At 39.5% G+C, this 15,220-nt stretch overlaps 1 protein-coding gene across 3 annotated transcripts in view; it reads left to right on the top strand.

Annotated features, from left to right (window-relative positions):
- The window catches only part of LPIN1 (lipin 1), a 48,602-nt gene extending 39,807 nt beyond the window's left edge, over positions 1-8,795 (top strand). For all 3 annotated transcript variants that reach the window (XM_064411922.1, XM_064411921.1, XM_064411920.1), the window contains 4 exons: positions 125-277; positions 2,102-2,216; positions 4,281-4,384; positions 5,245-8,795. In XM_064411922.1, coding sequence (XP_064267992.1) covers positions 125-277; positions 2,102-2,216; positions 4,281-4,384; positions 5,245-5,404 — 532 coding nt within the window. In that variant the 3' untranslated portion in view covers positions 5,405-8,795. The remainder of the gene's footprint in view (positions 1-124; positions 278-2,101; positions 2,217-4,280; positions 4,385-5,244) is intronic.
- Positions 8,796-15,220: the final 6,425 nt, after the last annotated feature.

Genomic DNA, 15,220 nt, shown 5'->3' with positions numbered 1-15,220 from the left:
CTGGGTTAAACATACTATTTAACAGCTATGATTTGATTCATTTAAAAGTAAACCCTCAAAATTATTACTATCTAAACACCTGCTTTATTTTTACAGTAGTTTCTTCTTTTATATCTGCTCACAGAAATGGATATAAATTTTTGTACTGCTCAGCACGAGCTATTGGAATGGCAGGCATGACCAGAGGATACTTGCACTGGGTCAATGAAAGAGGAACTGTGCTGCCTCAGGGGCCAGTTTTGCTGAGTCCAAGCAGCCTATTCTCAGCTCTTCACAGGTAATGCAATTTTGCTTTTACAGAGAAGGAAACAAAGGTTGGTGGAGGCTGAATGATCAGCTTTTTTAAGTGGAAGTGCTTGAAATAATTAATAATTATTTTTTTTTTACATATTGGTGCAAAATTTAATTAAGAAGAAATTCTGTTAGTGAAAGACCAAAATTGAGTAGTTACTCAATATCTGGTTTTGTCTGGTTTATATCTTAGATGTATATTAAGGCCCAGCTGTGTTCACTGTTTACCAGTAGGTACTGCTTTGTGACTTGGTGTGTTTAACATCGTATGTTCATATTTAGCTATGGGAGAAATTTGGACATTTTCATAGCAATCACTTTTGTCTTTACCTGTAAGGTATTTGTTGGCATAAGTATATTTTTGTGGAAGGTTATTTCTTGATGGGTTTTGAAGAAATTAATGTGAAAATTAAGTGAACTTTTTAAATGCCTGACTGCACTGTGGGATTCTGTGAGGACAATGTTATCTTTTGTAGGTGTTGAACTGTGGTGAGTGAATAATAACAGCACAGATTATGAATACTGTACCTTCTGCCTAATTCAGTGAAGCATGTCAAGTGATTACTGAAAATATTTTAAGCTGTTAAAAGCTGCTGTGACAAGATATATTTCATTAGAATTTTTAATGGAAGGTTGTTCAGATGTTCTCCTGATTGAGTGACATGCTACAGGCTGTCTTACCAGTCACGTTCTAAATACAAGAAACCATGGCAGTATTAGAGTGCACTTCTCAGACTGATTAAGTAATAAATGCAGTGAAAGGCAGTTACTGTTATCTTATGCTCCTTGTATCTAGAAATACCTTTAAAATTAAACTCCTTTTGGTATCTTGTTTAGACTAAGGAAGGCCCATCTTTCAGTGTACACTATTGTAACTGCTGAGGTGTGTGGGCAATAAATGACTTCACTGTTCTATTTGTAAATTTAATCGTTGTAGGTTTGAGATCAGGTGCATGTGAGACTGAGGAAGGGTGGTATTATTCATCTTCTGCACATTCTCAGACATTGATTTATACATGGATCTGCTGTTCCAAAGTGCTGCTTTACTCCCATGAAGCTTCTGTACTATTTACATCTTCCTTGACATTTGTGTTGGTACTAGGATCTTGGATTCTGAGCTTCTTAAGTGTTTTTGTGTCATGCTGGCATCTTCCTATGTTATGGAAACTCCAGACTCTGCCACCTGTTCAGTCCTCTTGCCAAGAGAAGCTGTTGTGAAAGGGCTTTTGCCCAGAGATGAGATAACTTCTCTGTTCATTAATGAATTCTCTATTCTGCAAGAAGCAGCTGAAGAGAAATAGAAGATTCCTTTATTCCTTAACTTTTGCTAATTAGCAGTGGTGGAGAACCTGACTGTGATTCTGTCTTAACAGGCTGAGGTTCTTCTAGCACATACGGTGATTGCAATCTTTTTAAAAATAAAATTTCCAAAAAAGCACCTAAACAGTGAGGGCTAATATAATCTATGAATCACTCTGCAGCTCTCAGGAGGCAGTTTACTTGGTAAGAGTTCATGTCTCATAAGGATTGATTTAGCATCTACTCCACTATCCTTGCTCAGTGCCATCATTGTAACGTAGGCTTCAATAGAAGTTACCTTGTTTCAGAGGATTTATTTACTGTGCCCATTATTTAAGCTTGGGAATACTGTTTTGTCTTCATGGGCAATGTGACTTCTAAAGATTTATTGGAGAAGGGTGTATGCTATGCAGTAGTATCTAGCTAGGTGAAAATGTTGAATGAAGAAGATAACATGGTTTGTAGTGTATTTCATATGTACTTCTTCAACTTCCCTTTTTTATCTTTTCAGGGAGGTCATAGAAAAGAAGCCAGAAAAATTTAAAGTTCAGTGTTTGACAGACATCAAGAATTTGTTTTATCCTAACACAGAGCCCTTTTATGCTGCTTTTGGAAACAGACCTGCTGTAAGTAATAGCTGAATTTATTTCTATTGCAGAGAACAGAAATGTTGCTGTTATTTCATGGTTCTGTTGTATTAGAAGCTTTAAATGAGAATTAGGAACATTTTATTAAGCCCTGTACACAAGAAAGTATTACGGTTCTTTCTCAAAAATACTGTGATGTAGGATTCAGAGAGGGAAGAGCAGCAAAGTAACTAGGTTATATCTGCATAAATTAGCAGTGAAGCTTGTGTAGAAACAGTGATCTCATTTTAGTCCACACATACAGTGTCAGTGAGATAACTGTGGGCAGACAGAAAATATTTCAGATTAATATTGATGGGACTTACACTTATCTAAGTACACTCAAAAGACATTGAATGTCCCATCAAAGTCAAAAGGTTCTACTTTATATGGAAAGTGATATATTGGACATAGAAAAGGAAAGGCAGATCTCTGTCACCCATTGGAAGACTGGATGTTTGGGCCATAGAAGACTCCTGCCCTGGACCAAAGAATGCTGGTATGCATCTAGAGAAGGAAACAGTCTCATGGACTTGGGCTGAGGGGGGACCCTGGCATGTAATTATCCCTTCTTTAAAAGCATTATGTCAGAGGTTACAGAGGTCCTCACTGTCCCATTGCTGTATTGAATTGTCATATTATAGGCAGCTTAGGTTCCATTATCAAGGCACCTTTAAACATATGATTATGAAATAACATTTTAAAAACTTCTATGATGTTGTATTACAGATAATAACTACTTCTAGTTCAATATTTTTTTGAACCTCAGGGAAACATGCATTAAAATAATGATTTTATTTCAATAATATTTGAAGTCAAACAGTAAGTTACTCTTTCTAAAGTAATTACTGGTAGCTCACTCCCATGCTTGATGCCAGACTGCAGGCTTCAGGTGTGCAATGTGCCACGGATTTTGTATAGCTCAGGATCACAGATTTCTCAGTTTTCTGCTCTGGGTTCTCTGTTGTTTTTCTGGGCTTTTTTTTTTTTTTTTTTTTGAGGTTGGTTTTGTTGTTGTTTTGTTGTTTTTTGTTTGGATTATTTTTTCCCAGAACAAACTCAGGGAAATTTCTGTACAAATGGGTGTTGCAGGTGTAGACAGTGTGTGGACTGCCATGATGCTGAATTCTTGAAGTGACTGCTCTTCACTTTTGTTCTGTTACTTGATCTTTTTGAACAGTCTTTACAATATAGAAATAAAAATAAACTTTGTGGCTTCATTAAAAATCCAGTTTTTCACCATCTTGGCTTTTAAAACCATGATTTATATTAGCAAAATGGAAATTGGTTTTGCTCTGATCTTCTGGGAGATATTTTTTACTTTGGTTTTGTCAAGCTTTTCTTCAGAGCAGATCAAAACTTAGTGTTTTCTTTAACAATCTCAATTTCGTAGAAGACGTTCTTAATTCTGACTCCTAATTGTACTTCCCATAGTTGTATCTGCATTACCTGCTGGGGCTCACTGCTCCTGTTTTGGCATATATTTCTTGCTTTCCCTTCTTTCCCCCTTGTTCTGACATGGAGTATGCCATATGAATATGCCACAAATCTGAACTCAGGAGCTAAGTGATGGCTTTAGTATAGACATATTGTTACGAATTTTGTAACCTTGTCTTTAAAAAATAATTCCTGTTTGATGTGTCAGTTACATTTTAACCTCTGTACACTGTTGTAACATACTTGGTACAATGCACACAGGACATTAAATATTCTCTGAAAGAAAAATGAAGGTGCTAATGTGCTCTTACACCAAATGTCATTAGTTCTTTACTGAATGTTATTATTGTGTCAAGGGAAGTTACTGAAAAAAATGAACATGATTTTGATTAACAGTTTAAACTGAAGTGGCAAACTTCTTATCTAGCAGGAAATTGTCTGTTTCATGAACATTTCATTAGATTGACCTAATTTGTAACATAATGGAGAATTTCAGGCACACACTAAGTAGGTAAATTTAGTACCAGTTCTGTGTAAATATGTTCTTTTGTGTAATGTATTACAGCAAGATTACAGATGATTTTGCAAAGGCAGAATCATTATTTTTCTTCTTTATATTCTTTTTAGGATGTTTATTCATACAAACAAGTGGGCGTTTCTTTAAACAGGATATTTACAGTTAACCCCAAAGGAGAACTTATACAAGAGCATGCAAAGACAAACATCTCATCGTAAGTAATCTCTTATCCCTAACACTCATGGATTAAATTAATTTACTGTAATTTATGACTCAAGTTGCCCAAAAATCCATTCAATTTTAGTAATTAAAGATTCTTTAATTCTTAATACTTCAAACTAAACAAAAAAAGATTTAGAATAAAATACATACTTTCCACTTCCCTTCAGTTAAACTGACAAAAATAAATTTTTTTGTATTTAGTATAATAAATTCCTTCTACTTTAATCTTGTAAAAGATTTAAAAGTGGATGATTTAGTCTGCATAAAAATGAGACCCACTAGTTTGCTGATGCCATCTGCCTTTTTTTAGCCTTTTCAAAATTTCCTTTTCCTGGATCTCCTATCTAGAAGAGCCAGAAAACAAAGTCTGAAGAAAGGGTCAAGTGCTTCCAGAAAGATGGTTAGGCACTGGTAATCCCTAACACTGGAATAGCTTTTAGTAATGTTAAGTGTTGGTGTCCTTAATTGAAGGGGAGCCATATGTGTATAAAATATGAATAATCAGTTGAACAGGGAGCTGCTTGAGCCAAGCTGGACAGAAATGGAGAAGCAGAATGTGGTGCTTGAATATTTTAGCAGATGATCTGGGTGTAAAATGGCATCTGTTTCTCACTAGGTAAGTATCATTTGCTAGAATGAATGGATTAGAATGAATTTCTTATCCTAACTGTGAATCCTTTCTGGAAGCTGGACACCAAAATTAAATTTAATTTCATTCCTTTGAAGAGGGTGACTTGTCCACTTTGTGTGTTTGTAAATGTAGTCATGCCTTAGTGGTTGAGGACATTTAAAAAGTTCAAAATAAGATGATCTGAAATGGTTCTGTATTCTTTTTTTTTAATTATTTTCCAGCTATGTCAGACTCTGTGAAGTGGTAGATCACATTTTCCCTTTGCTGAAAAGAAGTCATTCTTCAGACTTCCCTTGTTCTGACACCTACAGCCAGTTCACCTACTGGAGAGAACCTCTGCCACCGTTTGAAACTCAGGATGTACATCCAGCCTCATCTTAACCCCACCTCCAAATTGTTGGTCTCACCTCAAAGAATGGGTTGGCTTATGTTGAAAGGACACCACCTGGCTTTTGCTGTTGACAGTTCAGTTGGAATCTGTGAAGTTGTGAGCATTCTATTCTTCTGTGGTGAACAAACTTAGGAATGCTTTTTCATACTTAGTCAGGTTTGCAGACAAGAGGAATCTTGTTAGGAATAGGAGTTGCTTTTCTAGGTCCTCTCCCAGCTCCTCAAATTTTGCCATGCACTTTGATTATATAAGGTCAATAAAAGTGCAGTGATGTTGGGGTTGCAGGTAAACGTGCCATAAGGTTGTGAAGTGATTCCACATCTGTTCTGCATCACTGAAGCCATCGTCCATCCTGTCAGAGCCCCTTGCCAGTAAGGGAGCTGAAGGTGCTCACCATTCCTGACATTATCTGGTGACACAGACAGGGATTGCAATCTGTATATCAAAACCCTTCTCTCTGAAGGAGCAAATGATTCTTCCCCTCTCCCCTTGCTTGACCAACAACTGTTTGTTAAAGAGTTAATTACTGGTCTAGATCCTCAGCAGATGTAAATCAGTGTAGCTGTTAAAACCAATTGAGCTGTGTTTGATTTATTCCAGCCTGTTTTGACATGGGACATTTCTGAGGAAATAAATTAGGTGTATTCTAAATAGAAAGTAAATGAGATAGGATGGCCAGATTCTTCCAGTGTTTCTCAGTTTGAGAACTATCATACTTCAAGAGTAGCTTTTTGGATCAAGGTAGGTGTTCAAGTGGAAGATACAGGCCACTGTGGATAGTGCCCACCTTGAAGTGGGTGATTTTCAGTAAACACATCTTTCCCACACACAGTGTGCTGAGGTTGAAGATTTTTTACTGAGCCAAAAATAGTAAGGATTTTTTAAAAATTGAAAGGTTTTGTTTGAAATATTACTTTGGTTAAAATGTGAATTTTGATGCTGGTGAATGATGCATCTCAGGTTTTTACTGTATGGATTTTTTTGCTTTGTTTTGTATCATAAAGAATGGATACTTTTAGTGCAATTTACTCTCCTTTAAGATAATGAAATCTCCTCTTTTTTTCTTTTTTTTCTTATTTATCCAGACACAAGCTGTAGATATTGCTTTTGACAGCCTTAAGACTGAACTGTGTGCACTAAAAGCAATACTGTGGATCAGTTGATAACATTTTCCAAATGGTCTACCTTTACACAATGTGGTACTTAAAATATGGACTCCAAGTGCCCAAATGCCAAATGATTTCAAATGTATTATAGATAGGAAAGATTTTTTTTTTCCTTTTGGAATATACTGAAAAGTCTAATTGTTCTCTGAAATGCTGAAAATGGCATCATGGGCTTCTATGTACATTGTATTTCAGTATGACTACACTGGTGGTTCACAAGCTGTGGTCTCTGCCAGCTTGTGATCTGAGGCTATGGTAAATGTTTTGCAGCTGCTTTGTAGTGTTTTTGCTTAAGAGTTTAATAACAGAAAGGCAGAGTGGTCCAGGAGAAATTTTAAGATGTGATTATGGTTGGTTACCCAGAAATTTGGAAATGGCTTCTCTGTATCACGTTTTTTTTGTAACAACAAATTCTCGTTTTGCATGTCAAGAGTGATAGCAGTGTAGACAGGATGGTAACTCTCTGGTAGGGGTTTTCTGAGTTTTACTACTGAAGACTTTTTCTGGGATCTTAGTGGGCCAATTTGTGATTTCTCTGTGCCTTCAACAGTAATGAGAACAAGTGCAATGCTTTACATAGCTGCAGTGTGCAGTGGAGAGCCCTCCCTAAGTCTTCCTTTCACATGAACATTGCTACTTCAGGAAAGGTAAATACCTGCTTTGGACATATCAGGATTAGACACAAAGGGGAAGAAATGAGTGTTTGACAGCCCAGAACTGATTGTGTTCTCTTGAAAGCTTGAAGAAAATGCAAATATCTTTTTACTTCAAGGTGTAAGAAGTATGGGATGGATTTTCTGAAAGACAATCAGTGGGGATTGCAGGTTGCCAAACTGAGATGGTTGCATCTCCAAATATAGCCACACTTTCCTTTAATTATCTATTAATACTTGTCATTAATGATTGTATAAATGGACAGATGTACTAGCTGCATACTATTTAAATTCAGCTTTGGAAAAGGCCTATTTCAAGCCATTTGTTATGTAAAATATATAAAATAAAACCAACCCTTCTCTTCAGTGAGAGGCTGTCAGTTTTGGTTTTTTTTATCCTTAACAGTAGTTAAATCTATTTTCCCAAGATGGTACACACAGCAACTCCCACCAGAAAAGTAGGTCCTCCACAATTAAAGCCTGTGATATATTTACTTATAACTTAATAAATAGGCAATCCAGGGTTGTTTGTTACCTTTAGTATTTAAAACCAAATGATAATGTGAATGAGGAACTATTTTAATTGTCAGATTGTGGCCACAGTGCAGTGCTAGTAGAGATAACCCTGAGGTGCTGCAGAATCTGTCCCAGCGTTTTTCAAGATTTGGTTAAACAGGGTTATGGCTGACTTGATCTAGTGTTGGTATCCATCTGCTTTAAGGCTGAAGTTGGACTGCATGACCTCCAGGGGTCCCTTCTGACCAACTTTTCTGTGATTCTGTGACTTTCAACGCTTCGCTTCTGAGTTGCTGCATCCCCCTTTGTATCTGAAATTGAAATAGAACTGAACACTGTCAGGAATGTGTGTTGCTGTAACTTTTATCAAATTTACTGACAAAAAAAAGACACTTACATGAAAATCAAGCGATTGACCTGCTAGAAGCATCACCATACTTTTCCAGAACATGTAAGACATTTTGATTTGGTAGCTGAATAATTTTAGCATAATATTTAAACTGCTTTGTTAATTCATGTAGAAGAAAATATGTGGTTAAAAAAATTTCTACTCTTTCTGTGAAAGAAAAAAAAAAAATCAACCTTGCTTGCAGTGTAATGCTGGTTTTTGTTACAGAAAGAATATGTTAACATAAGTATGCAGACACATTAAGTCACAGTATATTCTATTCATACAATACACAGAAACTAGAATATGCACCAGTGAGGAGTGACTAATGTTTATTTTCTTGATGCTGATGACCACACCACTCTAGCTGGGTCATGGGAGGGAAAGAATGCTATACTTGTGTCATTAGTTATGCTGAAGATAAAATGTTACTGCTGTAATTTGCGAAGGAGGAGAAAGAGCTATTGGGTATATTTTTTTTGTAGATATGGTTTGTTATTATTTGAAAGCCTATTTATATACAGTGTTTACTCTGTATATGTATGTGCTACTGCAGTGATGAAAATAATTTTAACACTTCATTTTGATCTGCTGAATGCAACAAGAGTAGAAATATATATTGTAATAAAGGCGAAAATAAATTTTTTCCTGACTTTTCTATTTTTCTGTGTTCTTTGATAGTGGCAGAGTGATTTTGCAGAACTGGTGAACCTGTAAAGCATGGCTTTTGTATCTCTAGTCTCCACTGCCTGTTTCTTACTGGGGCTGTCCAGTGTAACTTATATTATTTATGCTGTTCAGCTGCAGTGTTTTGCCCAGAGCCTTTTAAATCTGAAAGAGTTTACTGAGGGAGATGGGGCCAGCATCTGAGCTCTGGCTGTTTTGGGACATGGGAACAGCACCTTGGAGCCAAGAGCAACCAGACAGGAACTGGAGCAAATTGGAGCAGTCAGGAATCCTACCCCAGCCCAGAATTTTTGAATCTTGCTTTTGTTTAATTCCTAGTGTGACCTAAGCGAAAGCTGTCCATCTGTTTTGAATGTGGATGTTGTCATCCATCCATGATAGCTGTTTTGTGGGGCTTCTCTTCTTTGACACAGGCCATCCTGCTGGGGCGAAGCCAATAACCTTTTTTCCTCCTGTCCCTGAGAACACAGTGGTGCCTTTTGCTCCCACTGCCAGGTTTGCTGAGCAGACTCACTGCAGTGCAGTGATACTGCCAGGCCTGTGCGTGCTGGTATGAGAACAAAGATGTTTGGGGTTGATAAGGCTCTGCGGCATCTCAAGTTCTCTGTTAAAAATACGAGAGCAGCTGTATTTGGGCAGCCTGCAGTCACTGCTTCTTCAGTCTTCTCTATCTTCTGTGTGTCTCTGCCTTGTATAAACATTTACCCTGGAGCTCTGGAGACAGACTTTGAAATGAAGGTACCCTTTTAATTAAAAGTCAGAGAAATGGTGCTTTTGCATCAGAAAACCAAACTTTATGAGGACACACTCATTTCTCTGAAGATCCCATTGACACTAAAGATACAGCAGTCTGAAGGAGGAAGCTCCTTAGGAGCAAAGAACATAATGGTGGTGGTTGGGGAGGGGTCTTTTGATGCCACAGCAAAGGTAGGAAATATTTCCTGAATGCTGCATTTTCATCCTTATAAATAGATAGCCTTAATTCAATATGCATTGCATATGCCATCAAGTACCTCAGGGTAGTTCATTGCCAGAGACAGAAGATGGTTGATGTTAAGAGCTAGTGCCTAAAAATATAACTAGTGTAACTTTCAGCTCTTTTATGTATGCATGAAAAGGTGAAGTCTGAGAGTTGTTCTTAGTTTTCTTTGGTTTGTTTATTTTCTTTTCTTTCTTTTCATAAAACTCCAGCAAAGTATGCTGATGAAGGGAATATGCTCATGGTGTCGTGACCTCAGGTAGTCTCACTCTTGTGCTTGCAGTAAAATACAGCCCCTCATTGTGTTCAGTAGCTTTTTGGAAATATGCAATCAAAAGGCTACTTGTAAATGGGAGCCAAGAGACGGTGCTGAGGAATTACAGCTGTTGGATGCTTTGGGAAGAGACCTTCATTGAGACATTTCCAGCCTTTGGGAAGTGAGGGACAGAAATAAAGGTAAAATGAGAATTAAGTTTTTTTCTAAGGGGAACTAGAGAAAGGGAACAAAACCAGAACAAGTGGCTAAAAAGCACCTTCTTGTTCCTAGCCCTGTGCTGGCCCTGGGTGGTGCTGGGTCAGGCACTGAGCTCTGCCTTGTGCTCCCTAAGACATTCCGTGTGTCTGTGCTGCACAGAAGACATCAGAAAGGCCATTTTGGCTTCATTTGCCAGACAGAAGAGAATAACATTGAACAAAAGGAATTCTGTGCTCAAGTGTCCAAAGAGTACTGCTAACAGCAAAACAAAGTTGCAATTACAGCTAAATTTTAAGCTTATGTAAGGACTAGGGCTTTTTTATTATTTTTTCATGAGCTTGGGATACAAAGCTTTCACCTGCAATATCTGCACCTCGGTGGTACCATGCATGCATCCTCTTAATACAGCTTGCTTCAGTGAATAAATACAGACATCATCATTTTTCAGCCTATTTTAGCAAGTGTTTAACTCATCCCTCCCTGAGCTGAAACTTATGCATATTCTTAAACACTTTGCTGGATTAAGCCAACTAATTCCAAGAAAACTGTGTACTGGGGAGATACAGTTTCTGAGCTGAAGAATTGATCTGACTTTACTAATGGTTACCCTTGGACCAGTTTTTAGCCTCCAGCACTGTCAGGTGTTCTGCCTACTGCCAGCAATCTATTTATTGATACAGGAAATCCATTTTGCCTTGCCTTGCTTTTAATGAGTTTTGCAAGCAAGTGGCCCCTTCCTGTGACTCATTCTGTGTTTTCTGAGCAGGAGATTGTGGTTTTAAGTTTCACATTGGAAAGTAACCGCTGTGTCTGCTTTCCTTGTCTGCTGGAATCTCAACAAGAGGAATACATTTTGGAACAAAGAAATGTAAATGGAGTAGAACAGTTCATGTTTCCTTGCAAAATTGTATAAACATCCTTCTTTTCAGGACAGTTAAAAACACTAGTGAAAAGTTAAAATAAGTCAAGTTTTAAAATAACAGCTTTATCTTAAAACATTACTGTTAACACAGGCAAGAAAAGATATTTCCCCTGCTATCTCAATATGTGTTGGCCCTTCGATTTATAGGTAATAAATATTCAAAAATTAAAGAGTGGAGGTCTTTCTATAATCTTACTGACACAGGATCAGCTCCATTAACATCTGGATGGCTGCTCAGATATGCACAGCTATGATTGCAGTCTGAAGTCTGAATAGTGAGTGCTATTTCCATCCAATTCACGATCCTTTTCATCCCTTCAGAATACTGGAGGCAAAGAGGTAGGAGATGTGAATGTATTTGTTTTTTACTTTTGCCAATATATGGTGGCGGAAGGAGAGAATCCTCGGCGGGCTTAGACCGTTGGCAGTGAAAACTCAGATTTACGTTAAAACCAGCCATAAATACATCAAAACCAATGACCAGGACAGTTTCCATTCCCCATTGCTAGATGCAACTATTTATATTTCAAGCTCGTGGCTATGTCTGTGCAGATAAATTGCTGCCCAGTAAAGGGTAGGGATTGTTTTAGGCACCCCCACCAACGGGCTGGCTTGGCCGCTGTCCAGCTGCCTGCCTGCACATGGGGCTGCTGGCCTTTGCTGACCCTCACTCTGTGCCCAGACCATGCCTGGGTCAATGCTGGGTGCCCTGGCTGAGGTCACAGGAGACTGGACAGGCAAATGTGTGCCAGGGCTGGGGCTCATGCCCTGACACTTCGCTGGCACGTCTGTGCTGTACCTGGGAAGAGCCGGGTCTGGGGCTTGGGTCTGGCAGTGGCTCCTTTCCCCATGCATGTCCCAGCTGATGTAATCAGATATTGGAACCTCCCTTTCCAGAGGCTTTGAGATGAGCTGAGCTCTTCCTATGGCTTCAGGAGGTGCTTCATTTCATCTGTAGCTCCGTTCAGTCTCAAGAGGAGGCACTCTCTGGTCCTGAACTGCTTTGAGCCTCTGTCTGCTGGAAGCCTGTGCAATATTAACGTGTTAGACAAACTGCAGTTCTGCAACAAGGCCAGAAAAATCTAAAACCTTTGTTGGCACAGGCTTCTTAGAGATGAAGTTGAAAATGAAGTGTGGACAAAAAAAAATAATCCAAAACACCTGAGACCAAATAAGTACATTGGGAAAGCAGAAATTCAACAGATTATGCTTCAAATGTGACCTTCCAGTTAGCCCTCTCAATTGTCAAGTTCAAGCTGGCAGAGACAACAGCTGGGAAGAAAAAATGTGATGCTCAGAAAATGAAGCATCTTTATTGGGAATGTATGGAGAGGAAAGAAAGAGGAAGACACCATATTATCCTACTCCTTTCCTGTAGGGATCCAGATATTGTGTAAAAATGCAGTGCCCTGTACTGTGGACTTTTTTCTGATCCATATATCGTTGAATGGAAATAACAAGACACATTTCTATTTCTCAAAGTATGACGGAGTGGGGAGGTTTTTGGAAACATTGTTCTGTGTCAGTAACAGATTGTATGGAGTTACAGTGACTTAGGGAGCAGTTCAGCTGTTCACACACACATTGCTTTCTCACACACTCTGCACAACCTGAGAGCTGCATAGGTATTGCACTTCTCTGCAAAGCTCATTTCTTCTCTTGCTCTGCACTGCTTTTCTGCTCATCATTGGCATGGAATCACTTCCATTGATTTTGACCTAGTAAATTCTTGTAAATGAGGGCTGTGGTTTTAAGGGTGGCTGATCAGATCTACTGGGTTTTTTTACTCCCTAAACAAAAAAGTTACTTTCCCTGTTTGTTCCTCCTGATTCTCCACCCTCAACCCCTCTCTGTACAACAGGGATTTTGTTCTGCATTAGGGATTTACATGGTCTCAGAGGAAAGAAGAACCTTATGCTTCTAAGTCTTATGAAACTGTAAACTCAATTTTACTATGTCCATCCCAATTCTATACTTGACCTCCTTATTCTTACAGTAATCATCATATAATTGTGGGCAGACCTTATAAAGTGACATGCCTGGTGTCCATGAGGGAACTTGAGAGCACGGGATAACTGCATTCAGATGAGAACCTGAATGGTAACACACCATGTGTAAAGAAACTGCAGGATCAAAACCACCTGCCTAAAAGGAGGGACAAATACAAATGCAAAAACTTGGCTGCAAGTAAGGAACTGGATCCAGTCTATGCCCTGACACAGAAATCTTGTATTAACTGACTGAATCCTTGACTATGCTTTGTGCCTTATGTCTCCAAGCAGAAGGAGGGGGTGATGGCAGTTCCTCTGTCCCCAGCATGCCCTGAAAGCAAAGCTTTAATGCCTAGAGATGCTGCTGTGTGAAACTGAGGGATCATGCCAGAAAGATATTGAACCACCCACCAGCAGTGGCTCAGCTTCTGAGCACCTGACAGTCAAGTTTTATCCTTGCTGAGCAAGAGAGATGGAAGAATACTGTCTCCATTTAATGTCAGGAAACAGAACATCTTGGTAGGCTCAGTAACATCAGCTTTCGTTTCCTGAGTCTGTTGTCAGGGTCCCAGGTGTCAGCCTCAGTTTGCTTAGAACAAGGATTGAGAGGAAGCAGGGAGCTTGGGGCAGATCCTAATTTGTCAAGTAAAAGCTTCTGGCCTTCAAACTTGTGAAGGCTAATGCCTTCTGATACTGTGGTAGCCTGTAGGATGCCTCATCATCATTCCTGTGGTAACAGACCACCTACAAGTAGAGCCAAACTAGAAGAGAACCATCTACCAGAAAAACCCAGAAAATAAAGGTATTGCAAGTATAAGGCTATTTGGATTTGCTGGAAATGAGCAGTGGATTAGGCTGGTGCAGAGAATTAATAGCATTAGTCCCTGTAACAGAGAGCAGTACATACTGGGGCATCCTGGCTTGTGTGAGCTAACATTTGCTCTTGGGGTCACTGCCTGATGTCTGTTTGCTTGCTGGTTATGTCCCAGCTAATTTTGCAATGCGAGTCTAAATCCTTCAAACCACACATCCAGTTTGTAATTTAAGCCTGCATAATTTTATCTCTCCTTGCTTACACCCACTGTCTCCTGGTTTATACAGGCCATTGCTGGTTTCTGTGAGAATTACTGCATTGATTGATACGTGAAACAGGAAGGTAGGATGTTTTAATGTGGAACAGTATTTAGAGAGATGCAGCATCTGTGTCCAAAGCGAGAGATAGTTACAGGGTTAGACAAGTGGGCCATCAATTACCGGAGACTGAGGTTAGGACCATCTGGCTGTTTGAAACAACACCAGGTGTTAGCAGAAGCAAATTTCCTGTGTTGCAACATAGGAGCGGCAGGCAAGAAGCAGCCCTCCAGAGTGAATCTCAGCCACAAAAGAGGCCGCTTCTCATTTCCTTCTTTAGTGCTGTCTTGTGGGAAAAAAATCACTCCAAGAGCCTGACACACCTGTGTCTCCTGCTCGGTGCCTCCCAGGGCAGTTCTCAGCCTGGGGTGGGGACCCCTCCTCTGAGGAGGGCAGAGCAGGAGCAGTACCCTCACAGATGGCTTTGCCAGCTCCTGCCTTTCAGGCACAGCTGCAACGTGACCCTTGCTGATGAAGCTGAGCACCAGAGTCCTGGTTTGTATATCCAGGATCCGTGGTCCCCTCGAGGCCCTCCTTGCTGCCAAACCCACAACGAGGTGTCTCCACCCACGTGCATCCCTGCCTCGGTGTCCCTCCCCACCCTGAACTGTGTCCATCAGCCAAGGGAGAGGCAGCCAAGGGTGGGCTGATTGCTGGTGGAGTGCCAAGAAGTGCAAAGAGATGACTGTCACCCGCAATCTGCGCAACAGATGAGCCATTTCCAGCTACTCAGGGCTACTGGCCTGTAGTTTGACATAGTCAGTGGCTTGGTATATGCAAAAAATATTGCTACATAGTCCAAGTGCACATTGTTAAACCTGAAGAAGTTTCTCATGTGGTTGTACTGCTCCAAATGTTCTCGTGTATACTTGAGAATATTATCATTTATATTAAAAGC

Source organism: Passer domesticus, chromosome 3 (genome assembly GCF_036417665.1).
Source record: "Passer domesticus isolate bPasDom1 chromosome 3, bPasDom1.hap1, whole genome shotgun sequence".
In the NCBI taxonomy this organism is placed as follows: Eukaryota; Metazoa; Chordata; class Aves; order Passeriformes; family Passeridae; genus Passer; species Passer domesticus.
The sequence above is the reverse complement of the archived record's forward strand: the minus strand, read 5'-3'. Positions and strand labels throughout refer to the sequence as shown.